The sequence below is a fragment of the Schistocerca americana genome, chromosome 8 (assembly GCF_021461395.2).
Source record: "Schistocerca americana isolate TAMUIC-IGC-003095 chromosome 8, iqSchAmer2.1, whole genome shotgun sequence".
NCBI lineage: Eukaryota > Metazoa > Arthropoda > Insecta > Orthoptera > Acrididae > Schistocerca > Schistocerca americana.
In genome coordinates, this window is record NC_060126.1 from 392,573,708 (window position 1) to 392,598,612 (window position 24,905).

The window sequence follows — 24,905 nt, forward strand, 5'->3', positions numbered from 1 at the left end:
TAGCTTGCGGAGCGCAGAGATAAAGATACACAGGATGTCGAATTTTGGAAACATGGTTTGATAAAGATTAATTTGAAAAATGTGAAGATTTACAGGTAATATTGTTGCTGCTTTGCTTGCCTGTGCGCGAATTAGGTTGTGTTTGGGAAACGGAAAGCTTTAGTGGGATTTTTTTTTATTCGTTCGGGTTAGTAGTTTCATTGTTCAGACGTGAATGGGTTATCTGTTAATATGAATTGCACCCATAAGTTATAGATTTACCACTCCTTTACCATTTCAATAATTAATTTCATGTCAGAGTCATATTTGTAATGGCCCGCCCGATTATCCCCGCGCGGTCTAACGCACGGCTTTCCAGAGTGGGAAGGAGCGCCTGGTCCCCGGCACGAGTCCGCCCCGCGGACTTGTGTCGAGGTCCGGTGAACCGGCCAGTCTGTGGATGGTTTTTAGGCGGTTTTCCATCCGCCTCGGCGAATGCGGGCTGGTTCCCTTTATGCAGCCTCAGCTACACTATGTCGGCGATTGCTGCGCTAACACTGTCTCCACAAACGATTGCTGTGCAAACAAGTTCTCCACGTACGCGTACACCACCGTTACTCTACCACGCAACCATAGGGGTTACACTCGTCTGGTGTGAGACGTTCCCTGGGTGGTGGTGGGGGGTGGGGGGGGGGGGGGGTCCACCGGGGGCCGAACCACACAATAACCCTGTTCGGTGTGGGGGGCCAAGGTGTGAAGTGGACTGCGACAGTCGTCGTGGGCTTGTGGACCAATGCGGCTGCGGCGGGGATGGTATCAGAGTTTCAGCATAGTCTTTGAACGCTAGTCTCTACACATTATTCAGTAAATGCAATATACTCCACTGTCTCCTCGAAAATTTTATTTTCTGATTATGTGTGTTGCCACATTGCACTTTGCGAAGCTCAGTGGCTAAGACTGAAGCACGATCTGCTTACAACAGTTGCACTTCGCTGCAGTGCACTGCGCAAGGTTTTCTTTACTTTTTAACTGGCTTGCCGCTGCGCTGTACCTTTAATGTTCAGCACTTTCGAACGGTACCGAGTTTCCGTAGCCGCAGGTAAGCCATGAAAATTTCTCAGGTCTGTTTTTCATCACAGTCGGGACAATAAGATCATTCACAGTCAAGTGTTATAATTCAAAATTATTATTAGATTCAGTTTAGGTAAAGTTAGTCCAGATCTCATTGCTTAACCAGAAAAACTTACGCTTACAGTGCAGTGTTACTTTCTCGTGTGCAATATTTAGTGTCTGGGATTGTATTTAGTTAATTTTCTTACGTAAAATCTCAGGGTATTTTCAGAGGAAAATTTTGGTTATTTATTCTTTGAAAATTCTTTTTCAGTTTTATGTAGATTTTTAATTCTGTTACTTTTGTGTGTTGAAACTGCAAGTCACGCACTGTGACACGACGCATTAAAGCACTATTTACCGCACTGCACAGCACTCATTTTCATAGGACATTTTTAAGTTTTCCGGTTATTTCGGTAAAGGTTTAATCAAATACAGTAATACGGTTTCAAGTAGTTTTGGCGACTCATTTAACGAGATAGCGTTTCCATAATCAGTCCACCTGCGTTGCCCAGATTTACAAGACACACACGAAGCTAAAGTTAGGAAACCAGTTAAGCTCACTACATCTACATCTGTATCTTCATTTATACTCCGCAAGCCACCCAATGGTGTGTGGCGGAGGGCACTTTACGTGCCACAGTCATTACCTCCCTTCCCTGTTCCAGTCGCGTGTGGTTCGCGGGAAGAACGACTGCCGGAAAGTCTCCGTGCGCGCTCGAATCTCTCTAATTCTACATTCGTGATCTCCTCGGGAGGTATAAGTAGGGGGAAGCAATATATTCGATACCTCATCCAAAAACGCACCCTCTCCAAACCTGAACAGCAAGCTACATTGCGATGCAGAGCGCCTCTCTTGCAGAGTATGCCACTTGAGTTTGCTAAACATCTCCCTAACGCTATCACCCTTACCATATAACCCTGTGACGAAACGCGCCGCTCTTCTTTGGATCTTCTCTATCTCCTCCGTCAACCCGATCTGGTACGGATCACACACTGATGAGCAATACTCAAGTATAGGTCGAACGAGTGTTTTGTAAGCCACCTCATTTGTTGATGGACTACATTTTCTAAGGACTCTCCCAATGAATCTCAACCTGGTACCCACCTTACCAACAATTAATTTTATATGATCATTCCACTTCAAATCGTTCCGCATGCATACTCCCAGATATTTTACAGAAGTAACTGCTACCAGTGTTTGTTCCGCTATCATATAATCATACAATAAAGGATCCTTCTTTCTATGTATTCGCAACACATTACATTTGTCTATGTTAAGGGTCAGTTGTCACTCCCTGCACCAAGTGCCTATCCGCTGTAAATCTTCCTGCATTTCGCTGTCATTTTCCAATGCTGCAATTTCTCTGCATACTACAGCATCATCCGCGAAAAGCCGCATGGAACTTCCGACACTATCTACTAGGTCATTTATATATATATATATATATATATATATATTGTGAAAAGCAGTGGTCCCATAACACACCCCTGTGGCACGCCAGAGGTTACTTTAACGTCTGTAGACGTCTCTCCATTGAGAACAACATGCTGTGTTCTGTTTGCTAAAAACTCTTCAATCCAGCCACACAGCTGGTCTGATATTCTGTAGGCTCTTACGTTGTTTATCAGGCGACAGTGCGGAACTGTATCGAACGCCTTCCGGAAGTCAAGGAAAATGGCATCTACGTGGAGCCTGTATCTAATATTTTCTGGGTCTCATGAACAAATAAAGCGAGTTGGGTTTCAAACGATCGCTGTTTCCGGAATCCATGTTGATTCCTACATAGTAGATTCTGGGTTTCCAGAAACGACATGATACGCGAGCAAAAAACATGTTCTAAAATTCTACAACAGATCGACGTCAGAGATATAGGTCTATAGTTTTGCGCATCTGCCCGACGACCCTTCTTGAAGACTGGGACTACCTGTGCTCTTTTCCAATCATTTGGAACCTTCCGTTCCTCTACAGTCTTGCGGTACACGGCTGTTAGAAGGGGGGCAAGTTCTTTCGCGTACTTTGTGTAGAATCGAATTGGTATCCCGTTAGGTCCAGTGGACGTTCCTCCGTTGAGTGATTCCAGTTGCTTTTCTAGGCCTTGGACACTTATTTCAATGTCAGCCATTTTTTCGTTTGTGCGAGGATTTAGAGAAGGAACTGCAGTACGGTCTTCCTCTGTGAAACAGCTTTGCAAAAAGGTGTTTGGTATTTCAGCTTTACGCGTGTCATCCTCTGTTTCAATGCCATCATCATCCCAGAGTGTCTGGATATGCTGTTTCGAGTCTCTTACTGATTTAACCAAAGACCAGAACTTCTACAGTTATAATTTATAATATTCTCCTTATTATTAGTTTTATTTCGAAAAGTTACAATTGTCATCCATAAAAATGATCCCAGGACTGAATACACCCCTGAAAATATGGACATTGTTCCGGTGTAAAATCGACCGCCGGTACGACGGGCAAGAACGTTAGAGTATAGAGGGCTGTGAGACGGCGTCAGCCAATAGTACGCTGACCGACCCCTCTCTAGGACGACAACGAGACAGTAGCGCTGCCTACACGAAGAGGACATAAGTGCCGTGCCGCGTGGCAGCGGCCTAGTTGGAGCCTAGCCGACTTACGAACGCTACAGTTGCGATTTTGGAACTTCATTGTTTGGCTTGTATTACGAAATGTATATACTGAAGAGATTGCTTATGTTTGTCTGTCGCCCTTTGCTCACTACACTTGCGTATTTCACAAAAGTTGAGTACTGTGATCATTTTCTTTTGTAATAAACTTTATTAATACGATCTGCTTGAATTGTTATCTAGCGAACCAAGAAGCAGGTTTCCTAGGCATCCACATATCTCATGAGTGGGCGGACACAACAGACATGGGGAAGGAGAACACTGTCACAATAACGCTAACCAGTGAATTTCCCGTGTTCAAAGGTTTGGAGGTCAGTGCACTTATTATACCTTGCCCCCCCCCCCCCCCCCCCGCCCCAAATAACATCAGGACAACAGAAACGATCATGTTCGACTATGTTTCTGCGTGCATTAAGTGTTTCCACCTCCCGCCATACGAAGGTACGTCGACCACTGCGGGTAGCTGGTTGAAATATCCCTGATGGATGTGTTATCTGAATAACATCCAATGACTAGTACTCATTCGAAGTCACTGAGCTCTTCTGATATCATCTTGTTTCAGCTACTCTTTTGACAACACGAAACTTCCCGCCTGCTTTTATACCGGCAGGTCCGCCTCTCGTGAGACATAGTGGTCACAACCACATTACATAATATATGAAGACAGTAACTGTTCCCGAAAGAACAGATACCACTGATGACCGTGCAGCTTCTCTAGAATAAATGATAATTAATTGAAACCCTCAGCTGCCGACAGGTGTTGATATACCTCGATGGGGACAGCTGAAAATGTGTGCCCCGACCGGGACTCGAACCCGGGATCTCCTGCTTACATGGCAGACACTCTATTCATCTGAGCCAGCGAGGACACAAATCAATAGCGCGATTGCAGTGACTTATCTCTTGCACATTTTCCGAGAGACCCACAATCCCAACTGTCCACAATCTACATAGGTAATGTTCCTAATAGATATTTGCCCATCCACTCATTATTCGCGACCACTAAGGTGACGATTCCCGTAAGAGATCGGGCAACCTGTGCACATTCACACAGATTAAGGTCAATGGCCAGGTAGCCTTTAACTATATATGAAGATAGTAACTGCTCCCGAAAGAACAAAAATGGTTCATATGGCTCTGAGCACTATGGGACTTAACTTCTGCGGCCATCAGTCCCCTAGAACATAAAACAACTTAAACCTAACCAACCTAAGGAGATCATTACACACAACCATGCCCGAGGCAGGATTCGAACCTGCGACCGTTGCGGCCGCGCGGTTCCAGACTGTAGCGCCTAGAACCACTCGGCCACTCCGGCCGGCCAGAAAGAACAGATACCATTGATGACTGTGCAGCTTCTCTAGAATAAATGATAATTAATTCAAACCCTCATCTGCCGACAGGTGTTGTTGATATACCTCGATGAGAACAGCTGAATGCTATTAGGAACAATAAGTATGTAGAGTGTGGACAGTTGGGAATGTGGGTCTCTCGGGAAGCGTGCAAGGGATAAGTCCCTGCAGTCGCGCTATTCATCTGTGTCCTTGGTGGCTCAGACGGATGCCGGCACGGTAGCTCAGTGTGTTCGGTCAGAGGGTTAGCTACCCTCTGTAATGAAAAAAAAAAAAAAAAAACCTGAGTGAACGGATCAACGAACAACCTGCCGGCAAATGTGGCCGTGCGGTTCTAGGCGCTTCAGTCTGGAACCGCGTGACCGCTTCGGTCGCAGGTTCGAATCCTGCTTCGGGCATGGATGTGTGTGATGTCATTAGGTTGGTTAAGTTTAAGTAGTTCTAAGTTCTACGGGACTCATGACCACAGATGTTAAGTCCCATAGTGCTCAGAGCCATTTGAACCATTTTGAACAAACAGCCTGAACGGGTGTCTTGAGACGTCCGCCCCGATCACATACAACGAACAAATTAGAACAAAATGAGATGAACCAAAAAAAAAAAAAAACGGATAGAGCGTCTGCCTTGTAAGCAGGAGATCCCGGATTCGAGTCCCGGTCGGGGCACACATTTTCAGCTGTCCCCATCGAGGTATATCAACATCTGTCGGCAGCTGAGGGCTTCAATTAATTCTCGATTCGATACCTCAAAGTTTCTAATGAGAACATGTCGGCTTGTTGTTGTTGCAGGTTGCGAGGCGATGCTGTGTCCGTGGCAACGTCTGCTGCCACTGGTGCTGGCTGTCTGGGCCTCAGTGTCGAGCGGAGATCTGTTGGTGCGCAAGTGCTGCGGCCAGCATCAGTTCATGGACGACAAACACGTGTGTCGTGACGCAAACGCCAGCCAGGACAACAGCGACGACCCCTGGTGGTGGCTGCCCAAGAGCTCCGTCAGTCTCAGTGAGTGCCGCTGTTGAACACCACCACATCTCGATTGGCTCTTGACTTGGAAAAGAAGAAGGGAAGGAAGATCAAGATTTAACGTTCCGTCGACGACGAAGTCATTGGAGGCGGAGCACAAGCTCAATTTGGGGAAGGACAAGAAAGCAAATAGTCGTGCCCTCATCAAAGAAACTATTTCGACATTTACCTTAGTATATTTTAAGGACGCCACGGAGAATGTACATCTGGATGATTACCGTGATCTCTACTCCACGTGGTCCAGTGGACTCATATTCCGGAGTACAGCGTTTCAAATCTCGGTTTGTCCATCCAGACAAAGGTTTACCGTGATTTCCCTACATCCCTTGAGGCTAATTCTATTTTCCTTTGAAAGAGTCACGGCTAATTTTCCTCCCCATTCTTCCACACTACGAGCTCGAGTAACGTCTCTGATATCGATGGAACGTTAAGCTCTAACAGCCCTTCCTCAGTGGGTTTGATACACGGATTCTGTTTCTCTTATTCCGTCAGAATGGATATTTTCTGTTACTGCATAATGTTTATTTACTCCACAGATAAATCTGTCATTCGAAAACAGTTTCTTCCCTGTAGGCTTTGTAAGGTTAGCAACCGCAATGAGCATCGTGAGGAAAAAACTAGGTAATAGGGAGCTTTGGTCTAAGACGGGCCAGGCACCTTCCTCAGTGTAAGATCCCCGCCCCCTTTTCACTAAACCTCCAGAAGTTTCTCAGCGTAGTTAGGGAGTACATAGAAGTCGGCATGAGAGAAACAGTGAGACTGGCCGTGCTTTCCCATCCGAGGCTTACAGAGATTAAGGCAAGCCGTCCTTGGATTATTTCAGTGAGTCAAATGGCTCTGAGCACTATGGGACTCAACTTCTGAGGTCATCAGTCCCCTAGAACTTAGAACTACTTAAACTTAACTAACCTAAGGACATCACACACATCCATGCCCGAGGCAGGATTCGAACCTGCGACCGTAGCGGTCCCGCGGTTCCAGACTGTAGCGCCTATAACCGCAAGGCCACAACGGCCGGCTTCAGTGAGTCATCACGTAGGATTACATCCTACCTGTTTTGCCACAAAGCTCTCGTAGTTGATGTCCCTCGCAGAAACCGACTCAACGTCATCGGATTATCTGGAAAATGCATTTCTGTATCCTGTAATGTCTGTGTAACGAAAGGGGGGAGGTATATTACTTGAAATAATGTTCGGTGATGCTCTTAAGATGCGTTTACTTACGAAAACACCGTAATCTGATAATAAACGAAACAATATGTTACTTATTAACTCGAAACTAGCGATTTCTTGATAGCATGCTCCTACGACAGAACCATATCGAAAGGCATCCCATCGGCGACTGGCGACTGCGGCACGCAGTCTGGATCTTGTACTTACAATCGCGACACATCGTAGCTCTCCGTATAGTTGTGTTATGTTGAACACTATTCATCTCTTTGTTGAAATGAATGCTTTCTTGGGTCGTAATATTGCTGTAAGAAGGTGTTTAAGACCAGAAGGCATCTCCTAACGTCTACAGGGGAAAAACTGCTTTCATTAGTAAATTTTTATTTAAAAAAATGCTCGCTTCGCGCCAGAATCGCTGTGGTTTCCCTCAGTAGCGTGCGCTGCCGTAACTGTCTGTCTCACAGCTAGTCGCAGCGCCTCACCCCGCCGTCTACCGGCAATGCCAAGGGGTGCAGCGGCTACTTCAGCCAGCGTGGTAACTGAATTCTTACTCCCTGCTAGGCGTTCTTCAGTGGTCCCGGGGTGTATTGAATGCTATTGATATCTTCAGACGCGAGTTAAAATGTAAATCTGGAAATTAAGGGAATAAAATGTAAATCTGGAAATCAAGGGATAGCTTACATCAGTCAGTGGCGATATTTGGACGTATGAGAGGGTGTGGGCTCAGTACATGGTTTTTCCGGCCGTTGTCGGCTTTGGAGGCCTAGGAGCCGCTACTTCACATTCAAGTAGCACCTCAGTTGGCATCATGAAACAAACTTGGTCCAGTTCTCCCACAAAGAAAAAGTCCCCCGCAGAACCGGGAATGGAAGTCAGGCGCTTTGTATGGCAGTCATATACGCTGACCTCTCAGCCGCGAAGGTGGACAGGTAACAGGAAATTTAGGACATTACTTTGAAGGCCAGTTGATGCATTTTGAAAGCTCATTGTTCAGGAAGTGAAGATATGCACTGTCTCGGTGCAAGGGCTTTTTTTTGTGGGATGATCTACACACAGTGAAGAGAACCATCCAGTTGTGACTTCTCTGAACCACTCGAGAGAGATAAAGTGCTCCAATGTGGTTCAAAATAATGCACTTCCGTTTCATTCAGAGATTCCTTCTCTGACGAGAAGAGTTATCAGTCTACTGACCTTAGGTGTACTTCATAAATTTTTTGAATGCTCGCCGCGCGTGATTAGCAGAGTTGTCTAAGACGCTGCAGTCCTGAACTGAGCGGCTGGTCCCGGCGGAGGTTCGAGTTCTCCCTCGGGTATGGGTGTGTGTGTTTGACCTTAGGATCATTTAGGTTAAGTAGTGTGTAAGCTTAGGGACTGATGACCTTAGCAGTTAAGTCCCATAAGATTTCACACACATTTGAAGCTTTTTTTTTTTTTTTTTTTTTTTTTTTTTTTTTTTTTTTTTTAGAATGCTCATTGTTTGCCGATGAAATTGAAGCCCGTTGTGTAGCTGTGGACTTTTTCTAACCAGACTAGTAGACATACCAATAATAATAAATTCGCACTTAGACATTTTTAGTACATTCCAATCTTGACAGCAGCCCAAATCACCTTTTTACTACCCACAGCTGTGCTTGCGTATCAGCAGTTTTTTCATCGTGAGTGATGGTAAGTAAGTTATTGCACGTGCAATAATGTCAGCTGCCCCCACGTGTGTGCCTGTTTGGGTAAGCATAGGTCGTGAGGTGCGCCACGCTCTGTCCACTCCCAGACTGTCCCAACGCACGATGCGCCAGCTCTCATAGTGTTAATGCCGACTCTTAAGTGCAGAGGGGCGTGGGCAGCAGTGGGCACGTATGTATACTGGTATTCAAGTAGCTGTATGCTATGTGGATTAAACACGTTGAGAATTGTATAAATATTATATTCATTACCTTGAATCATATTATGAAGAACATATCAACCAATAAAAGAATTTTCACCAATACGATCAAGTTCAAAAGTCAAGGGCTAAATAGGTATTTTAAAGAACAGGAATTTCACCCAAATTCGGTTTATATTCTTCAGATCAATAAGTACCTTTTACCTCGCACTTCCTCAGGGCTCAAACTACCTCCGTATCAAATTTCATCCAAATCGTTTCAACGGTTAGCCGTCAGAACGTAACAGATCGGGTTCCTTTCGTAATATCAATATTAATGTTGGCTTTTTGTTAACCGGTTTCATCTATGTCACCCTCAGAGCAAAAAGTTTTTGTAACGGCAGTGCACGCACCAGTGAAGAAGTACTACACTACTGGCCATTAAAATTGCTACACCAAGAAGAAATGCAGATAATAAACGGCTATTCACTGCACAAATATATAATGCTAGAACTAATATATATCATACTACAACTGACACTCTATGCACGCCAATTTGGGTGCACAGATCCTAAGAAATCAGTGCCCAGAACAACCACCACTGGCCGTAATAACGGCCTTGATACGCCTGGGCATTGCGTCATACAGAGCTTGGATGGCGTGTACAGGTACAGCTGCCCATGCAGCTTCAACACGATACCACAGTTCATCGAGAGTAGTGACTAGTGTATTGGGACGAGCCAGTTGCTGGGCCACCATTGACCAGACGTTTTCAATTGGTGAGAGATCTGGAGAATGTGCTGGCCAGGGCAGCAGTCGAACATTTTCTGTATCCAGAAAGGCCCGTACAGGACCTGCTACATGCGGTCGTGCATTATCCTGCTGAAATGTAGGGTTTCGCAGGGATCGAATGAAGGGTAGAGCCACGGGTCGTAACACATCTGAAATGTAACGTCCACTGTTCCAAGTGCCGTCAATGCGAACAAGAGGTGACCGAGACGTGTAACCAATGGCACCCCATACCATCACGCCGGGTGATACGCCAGTATGGCGATGACGAATACACGCTTCCAATGTGCGTTCACCGCGATGTCTCCAAACACGAATGCGACCATCATGATGCTGTAAACAGAACCTTGATTCATCCGAAAAAATGACGTTTTGCCATTCGTGCACCAAGGTTCGTCGTTGAGTACACCACCGCAGGCGCTCCTGTCTGTGATGCAGCGTCAAAGGTAACCGCAGCCATGGTCTCCGAGCTGATAGTCCACGCTCCTGCAAACGTCGTCGAACTGTCCGTGGAGATGGTTATTGTGTTGTAAACGTCCCCATCTGTTGACTCAGGGATCGAGACGTGGCTGCACGATCCCTTACAGCCATGCGGGTAAGATGCCTGTCATCTCGACTGCTAGTGATAGGAGGCCGTTGGAATCCAGCACGGCGTTCCGTATTACCCTCCTGAACGCACCGGTTCCATATTCTGCTAACAGTCATTGGATATCGACCAACGCGAGCAGCAATGTCGCGATACGATAAACCGCAATCGCGATATGCTACAATCCGACCTTCATCAAAGTCGGAAACGTGATGGTACGCATTTCTCCTCCTTACACGAGGCATCACAACAACGTTTCACCAGGCAACGCCGGTCAACTGCTGCTTGTGTGTGAGAAATCGGTTGGAAACTTTCCTCACGTCAGCACGTTGTAGGTGTCGCCACCGGCGCCAACCTTGCGTGAGTGCTCTGAAAAGCTTCTTCTTCCTGTCGGTTAAATTTCGCGTCTGTAGCACGTCATCTTCGTGGTGTAGCAATTTTAATGACCAGTAGTGTATATGGCGCAGCAGTTACCTGTATTAAGTGACGTAACCTGTTTCTGAAAATAATACAGTGGAATGGTGTGGTTGTCACGGGTAGCGAAACGATGCTTTGTCTGTAGGATCTACAGAAGGCAGTTCAGGAAAATGCCTGAGAGGGGCGAGGGGTAGTGGGGAGAGAGTCCTCTCTCTCGCTCGCCTGTGCCTGAAACGCCAATGAGTCACTCACCGTTGAAGTTCTTGACGTGGCGCACGCAAGCAAACTCGTGACCCACCACAGCCAGCAGAATTCTCAGCGACTGCATTTTGTAGCATTCTCCAGTGTTATACCGAAACTACCCATAACTCATGTGAAATAAAATGCGGAAATCGCAGGAAAAATCCCTTGCAGTGGAACAACACAGGGCGTGCTTCCTAGTTACGTGCGCCCACATAAGGCAAATATCAGCTCGTTCTAGACCTGTACGTTTACACAGTGTGACGTCATCCCTCCCATATTATGTCGATGGTTTATTGGCGTCTCTACGTACAAGGGGCGTTCAATAACTAATGCAAAACTTTTTTTTGTCTGATAGTTTCGAGTGAAAAAATGCGGAATTTCTCGTGGAATATTCCCGCCTCAGCTCCTTTAGTGTCACGAAGTCCAGATGTCTTTGACGGAAGAAGAAATGTGTGATAAAAACTCACCGATGTCGCCGTAGATATCAGCCGAGCATGAAAGAGGTATAGTAGTTGCTGTACGGAGACGGCTGGCAGTTCTGTCACGATTCCGTCCCTAGGTAAGCTGAGTATTTGCAACTCATAAACCAGATGTTCACGTCGAAGATGGCTGATATCAAAGCACGTCGGCACAGACATGGCTGTAATTGTCCTAAAACCCAAAAGAAATATGCAACTCAGAAAAAAACCCAGACAAATACAGTATACAGAAGGCACGAGAAAATGCTATTCCCGCCCCCCCCCCCTTCGAATCGTGAAATTCTGCTACCAATTAGTAGGGATCCTGAACTTAGGATCCACTTAGGAACTAATAAATACACGAAACCCTCCGTTGCCAAATTTACCTTTATTGTAATTTTAATTAACGTGGAAGCCATAAAAACACCAAACATAGAGGCAGAATGTACGCATCTAAAGGCTACTAAAAAAAAAAAAAGGAATCAAATCACTTAAATTTGTTTCCACAAGAGGAGAATACAACGTCCCAATTCGGACCTCGCTAACACTTACATGTTACTGGCATTAAATATAACAAGATAAATAATCAAAATGTGACGGGAACAAATGAATAACACTATCAATCTTTGCAGATGAGAGTACGACTATATTCACGAAGTTTCGCGCCCTGGCAAGGGAGTTACTTAACTTCAACATATAAGGTGATTACAGTAAGCCTAATTCCACTCGACAAACGTAGTAACGATATAAGCGAGACAAATGTACTGAAGGAGGATAGCCGGATGAGCCGTAGTAAAAAGGGCCACTATCAACCCCGTCAAAACGCGACCCCCGTGAACACGTCAGTTTCAGCTACTTGCAATATACACAGAGTCATTTGTAGCTTCTTAAAAACAATTAACATGAAAAGACTCAACACGTAACACACTAATAAAATATAAACGACTACTTCACAGAACTAGCTCCTCTTTAGACGAAGCAAACAGCAGAATATTAATAACACGTTAAATACTTCTAACCTATAACAAACTAAGGTACCACGTAATAGAATATCGTCTTGAGATGATAGAATACTCAGTTTGACTTGCCTGTTTGTAGATCTTACAACTCAACAGTGTCAGCTTAAGCAAACCCGCGAATACAAAACTCGAAATATCACAGGAATAATGATTGTAGCCACTGACAATGCTAAGCTGCCACACAGAGAAGACAATAGTAATTTACAGCGACACGCAACCGGACTTACATCTCCAATTTAGTATAATCAGAACAAACAATTTTGTGTATAATAATTACTTACAGTACCATGGCAACCTCCAAATAACACTAATTACCCAAGGTAGGTGCTGGTATCGAAAGGCACCTTTAGTAATACAGAGTTCGAGTGTATTAACTTATTGGAAAGGTTTCAACTTTACATCCCTTTCCACATAGCTCCTTGTTTACACACTTCTATAACTTCTGCAACTAAAGAAGGGCATATAAATGCACATATAACTGACACAGATTTAAGAAGAATAAAACAGTACCTTAGTATGGCGCAAATGGCTTCATTTGCTTTACACGTGGGATATCTTCACCATTCAGTAATTCCGAGACATATTCATCAACGCGTGAGAGCAAGACGTCGCCGTGGTATCAGCTATTTACTTCACATAATTTCCTGTAGAGACATAAGGCAGGCGAAGCGTTTTCACATGTAACAGCGGCGAGCATCAGACATTTCCGCCGTCACGCCATAGACACATCTCAACTTCAGTGGCCAGTAACAAGAACCTATACATGCCCTCGCAGCAGAAAAGCCCCAAAACACAACAGTGCACCACCGCGATACCAAACCCGAGATCCCATCAAGTCACTGCCGGTATCTCTCGCTGACCTTGCCCATAGCGTACAGGGTTCGTACCACAGGCCTCACGGTAAACGTCAACAAGCCACCTCCGACCCTGCGAATTTCCACTCCGCTGTCTCTTTTCTCTCTCCCTTAACCATCCGACCACCGGCCTGAATCTTGGAAGGCAAAGATGGTCACCCTATAATCTCTGGCAGCGATGCCATTCTAAGTGCGAGAACACTGGCGCCAGACGCGCCACGGCTCACCGAGGTTATGTTCACAAGTGGGGTTTTGTAACCAAAAAAGTGGAAAATAATACGGAGTATTGATTGGAATCCTGAAGAGAACCAACCTGATTAAAAAAAATGTTTTTCCCTACTTATTGAACGCCCCTCCTATACCAATGTGCTTACCTGTACCTAAAATCGCCAGCTGGATCTCTACTGAATGTTCCAAGGATGCCATTGAATAGTACCTGCATGCTGTGACATCTACTCTGATCAACATTTCTGTGTTATGAAAAGTTGCTGAAGGGTTATGGACTGAGTACATCATTCACGTTTTTAGTGCATGCCGATAATGCCGCAGAAGTCTCTGATGTCATCAGTGCGAAACGGTACCTGCAGCCTAATGATGTGTTTCTAACTGAAATGCTTATTACCCTAACAAGAGGTTTCCTATTACCAGTGGTTCATAAACTGAGCCCTATCACGCAGTCGTAAGCACGCTACATAGAAAATAAGAGAACCCTGTGTCACACAGCGTTGATACAGTCTAACACAGTCTCTAGCACTGAGAATGTCCTTAGTTCGGCGAGAAAGAAAGACCACAAGTTTCGGTAGGTGCGCCACATCCAGCTGAAGCCAGTCATTTAGCACTAGATTCCGTAGAGCTAGCATACTGTGAGGATGTTGACTGCTACGTTTCAGCGACTGTTCCTGTTACATCCGACATAATTCATCCATGGAACCTAAACTGAAAAAATATTTATTGATGTAATTACGTTGAATGCACCCAGTAGCCCTTAGCTAAATAATAACATCAATACAAAAAAATCTTTTTGAAGTGTCTTACAAAACTAATCAACAAAAACCCCATAGAAATTGTACTGAAGCGCCAAAGAAACTGGCATAGACATGCGTATTCAAATACAGAGATATGTTAACAGTCAGAATACGGCGCTGCGGTCGGCAATGCCTATATAAGACAAGTGTCTGGCGCAGTTGTTAGATCGGTTACTGCTGCTACAATAGTAGGTTATATAAATTTAAATGAGCTTGAATGCCGGCCGCGGTGGTCTCGCGGTTCTAGGCGCTCAATCCGGAACCGTGCGACTGCTACGGTCGCAGGTTCGAATCCTGCCTCGGGCATGGATGTGTGTGATGTCCTTAGGTTAGTTAGGTTTAAGTAGTTCTAAGTTCTAGGGGACTGATGACCACAGATGTTAAGTCCCATAGTGCTCAGAGCCATTTGAACCATTTTTTTGAGCTTGAACGTGGTGTTATAGTCGGCGCACGAGCGATGGGACACAGCATCTCTGAGGTAGCGATGAAGTAGGGATTTTCCCGTACGAACATTTCAGGAGTGTACCGTGAATATCAGGAATTCGGAAAAAGATCCTGCAAGAACGGGGCCAACGACGACTGAAGAGAATCGTTCAACGTGACAGACGTGGAACCCTTCCGCAAGTTGCTGTAGATTTCAATGCTGGGCCATCGACAAGTGTCAGTGTGTGAACCATTCAACGAAACGTCATCGGTATGGGCTTTCGGAGCCGAACGCCCTCTCATGTACCCTTTATGACTGCACGACACAAAGCTTTCCATCTTGCCTGGGCCCGTCAACACCGGCATTGGACTGCTGGTGACTGGAAACATGTTGCGTGATCGGACGAGACTCTTTTCAAACTGTATCCAGCGGATGGACGTGTACGGGTATGGAGACAACCCCATGAATCCATGGATCCTGCATGTCAGCAGGGGACTGCTATAGCGGTGGAGGCTCTGAAATGGTGTGGGACGTGTGCAGTTAGAGTGATATGGGACCCCTTATACGTCTAGATGCGACTCTGATAGGAGACACGTACGTAAGCATCCTGTCTGGTGACCTGCATCCATTCGTGTCCATTGTTCATTCCGACGGACTTGGGTAATTACGGCAGGACAACACGCCTCTCCAAACGTCCAGAATTGCTACAGAGTAGTTCCAGAAACACTCTTCTGAGTTTAAATACTTCCGCCTGTCACCAGACATGAACATTATTGAGCATATCTGGGATGCCTCACAACGTTGCTGTTTTAGAAGAGATCTCCAGGCCCTCGTAATCTTACTGATTTACGGGCAGCCCTGCAGCATTCATTGTGTCAGTTCCCTACAGCACTACTTCACGCATTAGTCGAGTCCATGCCACGTCGTGTTGCGACACTTCTGCGTGCTCGCGGTGGCCCTACATGATAGTAGGCAGATGTACCAGTTTCTTTGGCTCTTCAGTGTAAACACTTCTTCAGAAAATGTACTGCGGCAACAAGAGCTATTTGTGGACACTGCCGGCCAGAGTGGCCGTGCGGTTCTAGGCGCTACAGTCTGGAACCGAGCGACCGCTACGGTCGCAGGTTCGAATCCTGCCTCGGGCATGGATGTGTGTGATGTCCTTAGGTTAGTTAGGTTTAATTAGTTCTAAGTTCTAGGCGACTGATGACCTCAGAAGTTAAGTCGCATAGTGCTCGGAGCCATTTGAACCATTTTTTGTGGAAATGTTTTGCAAAACATCAGTAATGGGAAAAACAAATAATCGTGTCTTTGTTGGACGATATAATTGGTAGGACAAAAATTAAAGTTCCGACTAGCCACTATGGAGCACACTCGCCATGTACACTAAGTCTGTGTCGAGCACGAGGAATGAAAAAGTTAATGTTTCTAGCTACAAACAACGAAACAATGACAAAGTCCAGACGTGCTCAAGGTGCCATAGTCTGGTCCCCAGCGGCGCAGCGCTTGAAGAGTGATGGTGGACGGCGGACTGGACGGCCACAGCAGTGGCGGCTCCGGTAAAGTTAATCGGTTCTGGGCTGGCCGTGTCACTGCCTTCTGCTGCCCAGCGCAGATCCTCGATGTGCAGAGAACTACACACTTCTGACCGTCTGCTTTACTGGTTGGCAGAATCAGAACGTAGTCTTGGCTGGCGCACGGCGATACTTTTGGCACTGCCGCCGGCACCACCCTGCTTTGGTCTACTCGCTGTGGAGCTGCGGCCGTTTGTCCTGTGCGGCAGTCAGACATTCGGCCAGCTGCGGTCCGCGGTAGGCGCGCCACATCAGATCGAAGTAGCTGCTCACATCTTAAGTTACAACCTAAAGTAGAGCAGGAATACCACGACTGTCATGTAAACTCTGAGCTTGTCTTATACCACGGCTTTATTAGCTCGCTAAAAACAACAGATCACTTGTTGTTACATTTTTCTAACATCATTTCTGTTCTTCAATCCTCCCTTGTATTTAGTGTATACTGTTAAGGAAAGAATGATGGTTTAGGGTTAAACGTCTCACCGACAATGAAGCCATTTTAAGATGAAGCACAACTTCAGGATAGGGATGAGTAGGGAAGCTACTCGTCCATGTCATTTGTAAAGGAACCATCCTAGCATTTTCCTGAAGCAATTCCGGGAAATCACGGGAAACTTAAATCTCGATGGTCAGACAAACATCTGAACCGTCATCGTTCTAAATGGAACTCCAGTGTGCTAACGATTGCAGCACCTCCTTCGGTATGTACACTTCTAACGCCACAAATACGTTGAAACGTTAGCACCAACATCACGAACACAATAATGACGCAGTACTATATATTAACCCATTTATATGATATTTAAACTGGATTGTAAATGCTTCTACATACGACGGTTGGAACTTTAATAGTGGCAACTATTCATTTACAGCTCGTACAGAATAGATACGTATTTTAAAGTTTTACTGACTTTCAAAGAAGTCACCAGCATTGTGTATAATCCGCTGCCAGCAATATGCCGGCCGATGTGGCCGAGTGGTTCTAGGTGCTTTAGTCCGGAACCACGCGACTGCTACAGTCGCAGATTCGAATCCTGCCCCGGGAATGGATGTGTGTGATGTCCTTAGGTTAGTTAGGTTTAAGTAGTTCTACGTTCTAGGGGACTGATGACCTCAGATGTTAAGTCCCATAGTGCTCAGAGCGATCTGAACCATTTTGAACCAAGCCAGCGATGTGGAAGTCGTAGGATATTCTTAGCACTGCCAGTTGTGTTTACAGTTCGAGCGACACGGTCTATTGCCCGACGAATTTGTAGCAGTTCTGAAGCCAATGCCGTGAAGTGTTTCCTTCAGTTTAGAAATCGAATTGAACTCACGATGGCTTCAGTCAATGGAGTGCAGTAGGTGGTACAGCACTTGGTAGCCCCATCAGTCAAGCAAATCAGTAACAGCTTGCACTGTCCTGCAAAATGATGGTCAGGTGCTGCAGTAAGTGTCATCACTTTTGTCTCTATGCTGTTCATTTTTGGAACACAATCTACGACCAGCTTAGAGACAGAAGCGATGACACTTTCTGCAGCACCTGACCATCATTTTGCAAGACAATGCTCAAGCACGTACAGTGCAAGCTGTTTACTGTTTTGTTTGACTGAGAGGCTGCTACGTGCTATAGCACCTACTGCACTCCCCTGACTTAGGCCCTCGTGAGTTAAACTCGATTTTTAACCTGAAGGAAACACTTCACGGCATTGGCTGCAGAACTGCTACAAATTCGTCGGGCAATAGACTGCGCCGCTCGAATTTTCAACACAACTGGCAGTGCTAAGAGTATCCTACGACTTCCACATCGCTGGCAGCGGGTTATACACAACGCTGGTGACTACTCTGAAGGTCAGTAAAACTTTGAAACACGTATCAATTTTGTACGGGCTGTAAATTAATAGTTGCTACTATTAAAGTTCCAACCTCATATTTTTACTCTTAATGTCATGTGTACATTGTGTTTGTATGTTTGAATTCGCTGATGATCTGATGACGAGCTGCTCCTGAAACATGTCAGCAAATGTAATTTTTAACAACTCATCGGTTGATTTTAGAAACCTAATTAAGCAGTTGTGGGGCGGCGGGTGGAATAGTTTGAGAATTTAAATGTAGAAAAGATGCATTTCCCGGCCGATTAGCAACATATGTGGGGCGGCGGGTGGAATAGTTGTTATATAAATGTTTTGTTTTTCCTGGCCGATGCACCATACGTGGGGCGGCGGGTGGAATCATTGGTATTAATGTAGAATGTAATGTAGAAAAGATGCATTCCCGCCTCCAACTCATAACCTCAATACATGTAGGTGTGTTCTGTCACACACTACACCAAATAACGGCCAACTCCAACCTTATAAATATTTCAAGTTCGTGTCCTTCACGTCTCAACCACAAACACTGTTCAATTCTATTACACTGCCATTCCTTGCTACACAAGGTGAGTTCATTCTTACAACTTGTCTACATTTTTTTCATAACACTAAGCAATCTCTTTTACTATATATTAGTTAGCTCTAATGCATACACTAGGTCTCATTGCCACTTCAAATCCTGCTTGTACACGAATTTGTATATCTTTTTAAATTACTGTTGGTGGACCAATTACAATAAAACAACAACTTTGTACTTATAATATTACCAGGGTTCTATACATACTTGTTACTCAAATACCTTTGTATCTTAATTACATCATACTTCTTTGTTGTTTATGTCACTGTTAGGTTTGTCACATTAGGTATTTTCTTCACTAATCGGTGGATAGAATGGTTACAGAACTCATGGCTTGATAGCCATGACGAAAAATTTTTGTATTGCAAAGAAGGAGTCGAAACTTTGGTGGATAGGAAAGATGAAGAGAGAGTGAAATCTGAAATGGGAAAGAAGATCTCACACAGCTGGGACTGCACAGCTGCCACACTGTGTGGAGGTTACAGAACAACCTCCTCCCTACAGAATTCATTAGTTTAATGTGGCTTGATAGTCATACCGGAAGATTTTAGTATTTGAGAGTAAGAGCCGAAATTTTGGTGGATAGGAAAGATGAAGAATGAGTGAGACCTGAAAAGGAATGAAGATCTCACACAGCTGGGACTGCACAGCTGCCACACTGTGTAGAGGTTACAGAACAACCTCCTCCCTACAGAATTCATTCACTACCTATGAACTTCTTTAGGTCGATCACGTTCCTGAGACCTAATAGCTTTTTACTCTTAGGGTACTCTAGCCTATATACATTGGCATGTGGTTTTTCTATTATCCTGAAAGGTCCTTGGTATTCGAACATGAATTTCTTTTTTCTGCATTTATTTTCTCTGATTTTTCCTTGGTTTTGACAAGGACTAACTGACCTATTTCAAAACTGGTGGGTACAGCTTTTGCGTCATGACGCTTTTTTCTTTCTAATGTTCTTTTCCTTATATTTGCCCTAGCCTTTAACTTCTTCTCGTCTGTGTTTAGCTTACTTTTACTAAGATTAACACCTTCGTCCCAATATCTCCTATTTTTCAGAACTCGTATAGGCAGCTCCCAAGTTTCATCATTAGTTATTACATGTTTATCAATAAAAGGTACCGTAATTACTCCGGTTATCGGCAAGACCAATTTTAACTGGCTTCTTTCAAAGCCAAAAACAATCTGATATTTCGACAAGAAATCTATGCCAATTAAAACCTCAATACTGACATTATTTACAATTAAGCATGGATGATCAATTAAATTACCATTAATATCAAAGGGCAGCAAAGCTTCATGCTTTACCGTTTTTGACACCTTGCCAGTAGCTCCAATTATTCTTAGTCCTGATACCCTCATTACTGTAAGCTTGTCTTTACCAGGTAATGCATCAAAGAAGGACTGAGATATCGCGCTCATCTCACTTCCACTGTCTAAGAGACAACGTACATTGATACCCAGCATATTCACTATTATTATAGGGTGGCTTATTCTAGTTTGTACAGGTGGTTCCTCAAACTCATCCAATAGTTCCTTTTGGATTTGTCTCCAACTAAAGTGATCGACATCTGTCTTCATTACATTTGGGTCAAAGTGTGTAGGGGTTTCCTGAATTACATTTTCCGCTGCCTTTTCCAGTCGCTCTATTAATTTCAAATCGAAACACCGCACGACATCATTACATTTAATTTGCTGAACATGACCCAAATTACTGTAGTCTGAGCGATTCTGCGCCTCCAGACCGGGAATAACACTAGTTACAGCTAAACCACTTTCACTATTATCGTCGGGTTCCTTCTCAAGTGACAACTGGTCACAGCTACTGGGTTCATCGACCCCCAACAGGCTATCTTCTACATTCTCACTTACCTCCTGTCCTAAATCTATTAGTACAGTATCAGCATCCTGCACAGGCACTTTAGATAAAAGCACATCATCCTCATCGTAAATATAAGCATGAATTTCTTCTGCTTCTTCACCTGACAATTTAGTATTTTGCAGCTCTTCCCTACCATTACACTGCTGCGCCTTCTCTCTCTCTCTTCCCACTTAGAAAGCGTCTCTAACACGGTATCTATCAAATACTGTGAGTGATATAATATTTCTATTGTATCCTTTGATGCTACCGACCCCTCATCCACATGTTCAGTCTGAGTATTCTGATCTGTCTTACCAATTACCGTAACTACTGGCTTAGGAAAAATAACCGCCTGGTGAGCGCAAGTGTCCTCATAGACGGGAACTAGTTTTCCTGCCTCGGCCTACTACTGTTTCCTTTATTTCCATTATAGTTAACTGGCACAGCATTGCTTTCCGCATTGTTGTTTACCTGCATAATTTTGTTCGGAACAAAATTACTATCATTTGGATGCCATTGTTGGTTCTGATAATTAATTCTCCAATTCCTACCTCTCTTAGGATGGCGAACACCTACTGTTCTGATGTTTACATTGCCATTCTGCTCGTTCTTAAAATTACTACTAGTGTTGTTACCATTTCTATTAATACGTGCTTGCTCCTCATTGGCAGCAACACGCTCTACACGTTCCAAATATTCAATGAAACGATCCTGATTGTCTCTAGGGGCAGATATAATTCTAGTTTGCCAATACCATGGCAGTTTGACTTCAAGACCTAATATCATTTCAGGTTTTAGTTTTTCGGCCAAATGTGACAAACGTGAAATCCATGACCTAGCAAACTCTTTAATAGATTCTTTGCCTGCATTGAAGCGTTTTCCACTCCAAAATTCTCTCAACACTTCATTTTGCTTATTACTAGCCCAATACTCATTAATGAAAGCTGTTTTAAATTCCGCTAACGTTTTACACTTCAACATAACATCAGCTGACCAACGCATGGCGTCACCTGCTAAATGGCTTCTAATAAATGAGATTTTCTCTCGTTCAGACCAAGTTGGGGGTATCACATCTTCAAAATCGTTCCAGAAATCTAGCGGGTGGATATTTTTATGTGGATCGAACCGCAAGAACTGCCGACACCCGATAAAAGCGGCGTTTACAGCTACAACTTGTTGCATACTACCATTACCAGAAGTTACTGAAGCTACTTTACTCTCAATGTTAGCAATGTTAGTACTAATATTCTCTACTCTCATTTCAACATTATCTACTCTTTGCACAATATGAGTTGTATCAGTTTTGATTGCATCTACTTCTGTTTGACATATGTTTACTTTTATATTAACATCTTTAAACCTATCTGAGCACAGTTCAGATTCCGCCTCGATCTTTTCTGTTAACTTGTGCTCCAGCTTCGCATCTTCCATTTGGAAGTCTCTGCGAACCTCAGCAACTTCGGATTTTACTGTTTTATACATTTCAGAAAATTGTTGAGCAACCTTTTTCTTAATATCCTCATGATTGTAATCAATTATATAATTCAAACTGTCCAGATCCTCTTTCAACTTAATGCAACCAGCCTTGAAGGTATTGTTCATTACCTCCAATCGTTTATTAAAATTAGCTTGGCTGGCAACAATCTCATACTTTAATTCAGCTGTCATTTTAGCATTACTGGCTGACATTTTTGCATTACTGGCAGCTATTGCTTGTAATATTACATTTAAATCAATATACCTAGTATCTTTGGGTTGCTCACTAGCTGGCTTTTATCACACTCAGGTGACGAAAAACTAGCTCCAACACCAGAATCATGAAAACTAAGTGAAACTTCTGATTGATCAGTCATATCTAACTTATCCTTTTTAAACTCTACCCCCTCTGATGACTATTTCGTTTTTAACTCATCAGACAAACTATCATCCAATAAATTAACAATTTCTAACTTCTGCTTTACTACAGGGTTCTCTATTATTGAATCACTGCCCCTTTCACACTACTGTCAGGAGACGATTTTCATATTTCACTGTAACATTACTGTTTTCATGCATATTTACACTTGAACCGTTGTTTGGATTTACAGTTCCCTCAACAGACATAGGTTCTGATTTAAGTTTAACCTCAGTTTCTTCTGGCGGTTGCATCGCCGACAGTCTTAGTGCAGGTTAGTAAAAATTTTAGCAGATTTTCACTTAACTTAGTTCCTTCCGCACGACGTATGGCGTTGCCGGCGCGGCGTACCAGGATTACTGATGCGACGCGGCGCGTTGAACTGCAGACGGCTGCTGTGTGTTTACGTGGCCCGCAACTGCAGGCGCGGCTGCGGTTGCTCTGGCGGACAACTGCGGTGAGGCAAAACTGGCTTCTCGCGATGCCGTCAGCACCGCTAGACTCAGTGCCAGCTCCGTCAATCCAGATGCGTTGTTAATCCAATTGCGTCGTCCACATACACACGTAACACTATCACTGTTCTATTACTCAGTTGCGTGTCGCATTTCACTCCCGAATCCGAATATTTAAAAATCACTTTCACTTTTACTCAGTTTGTTTCCCGGCAGATGCACCATATGTGGGGTGGCGGGTTGCTTAATTGTTATTTAAATGTTCCTTTTAATTATTTAATGCTGTTGTTTGCCGTTCTCAACACTGGCTTTCTAACTACAATATTGGCAACCAGAAGGTGATTAGCAAAACGTGAAGCCTGTAATTAGAATTCCTAGTGCCCACTTCATCTGAGAAATACATTTATAGCTACAGCTCTGAGGAATTAAGAGATTGTCTGGGATTCATAATTAAAAAAAAAACATTCTCTCTAAAGTGTTCACTATATTCTGAAAGTCACAGACCAAAAAGGAATCCACACAATCCAACTACCAGAGCAGTTCAGAGTCTAATGCGATGATGCAACTATAACTGTTCAAATTAAATGTTTAAGTGAATGCTCGCCATAATTTGATGATAATGTTCATCAAACGCCACGCTAAATAATGGTAGAATGTCTGTCCCGCGGCGGCACGTGAAAATACGACATAAGCAAACTGAAGATAGATCATTAAAGTCATCCCAGAATAAACACTTCATTCGAAAACGATTTCATGGTTATGCGTATCCCGAGGAACTTATTACGGCATCCGAGGCTGTTTATAGCAACGATACCGACGCGACGCGACTCCCAGTACTGGTTGTGCGCTAATCAGTGTCTGGAGAGAACTGGGGCCTTTCTTTCTCGCGCAGCGTTCTTATATATAAAGCCGCGGTGCGGACGGCTAAGCGAACGCCTGATCAAATCCGCTCTCCCGACTAACCGCTGGGCTAGTAATGCACCACTTTAAGTTACCGAATAAATCATTGCTTCCTTTGCTAATGGCCGATGAAGCTCTCAATTTAAATATGCAATCAGCACACAGGTAAGTAATCATAATAAAAGCCTGACATAGCTAAGTCAAATATTTTGGGCTAGAGAAATAATTTAATTACACTACACGCAGTAGACGAGCTCTGAACTTGCCCTTTGGAGATACGCTATCGCTATAGTTTTATAGTTATTCAGTTGAAACTTCTCACATCTTTATGATTATAGCGGATCTCCTTTCTACTTAAATTTAAACATCCTAGCCTTATTTATTCGCCTACTTAATCTATCTTGCTTCCTTAATTTTTAAGACAAAAACCAGAAAATCATGAATTTCAACTAAAATTTTAATTTGTGAGATCCAGAATACTGTTTCTACTAAATTATTATGCAAAAGGAATCTAAATATAAATTTTTAAGTTTCTAGCTCTTTTCTGTTGCGCCAATGATTTTTACAGAAAAACGTCCAAATTTCGAAAATGGTTAAAGTTATTGAACTGATATTCAACACATATCGATTTAGTATTACTCCTGACATGCTGCCGGCCGAAGTGGCCATGCAATTAAAGGCGCTGCAGTCTGGAACCGCAAGACCGCTACGGTCGCAGGTTCGAATCCTGCCTCGGGCGTGGATGTTTGTGATGTCCTTAGGTTAGTTAGGTTTAACTAGTTCTAAGTTCTAGGGGACTAATGACCTCAGCAGTTGAGTCCCATAGTGCTCAGAGCCATTTGAACCATTTGAACCTGACATG

At 44.0% G+C, this 24,905-nt stretch overlaps 1 protein-coding gene across 1 annotated transcript in view; it reads left to right on the top strand.

The window, feature by feature from the left end:
- The window catches only part of LOC124545883, a 284,098-nt gene that overhangs the window by 53,869 nt on the left and 205,324 nt on the right, over positions 1–24,905 (top strand). Inside the window, exon 2 of the mRNA XM_047124844.1 lies at positions 5,863–6,072. Coding sequence (XP_046980800.1) covers positions 5,874–6,072 — 199 coding nt within the window. The 5' untranslated portion in view covers positions 5,863–5,873. The remainder of the gene's footprint in view (positions 1–5,862; positions 6,073–24,905) is intronic.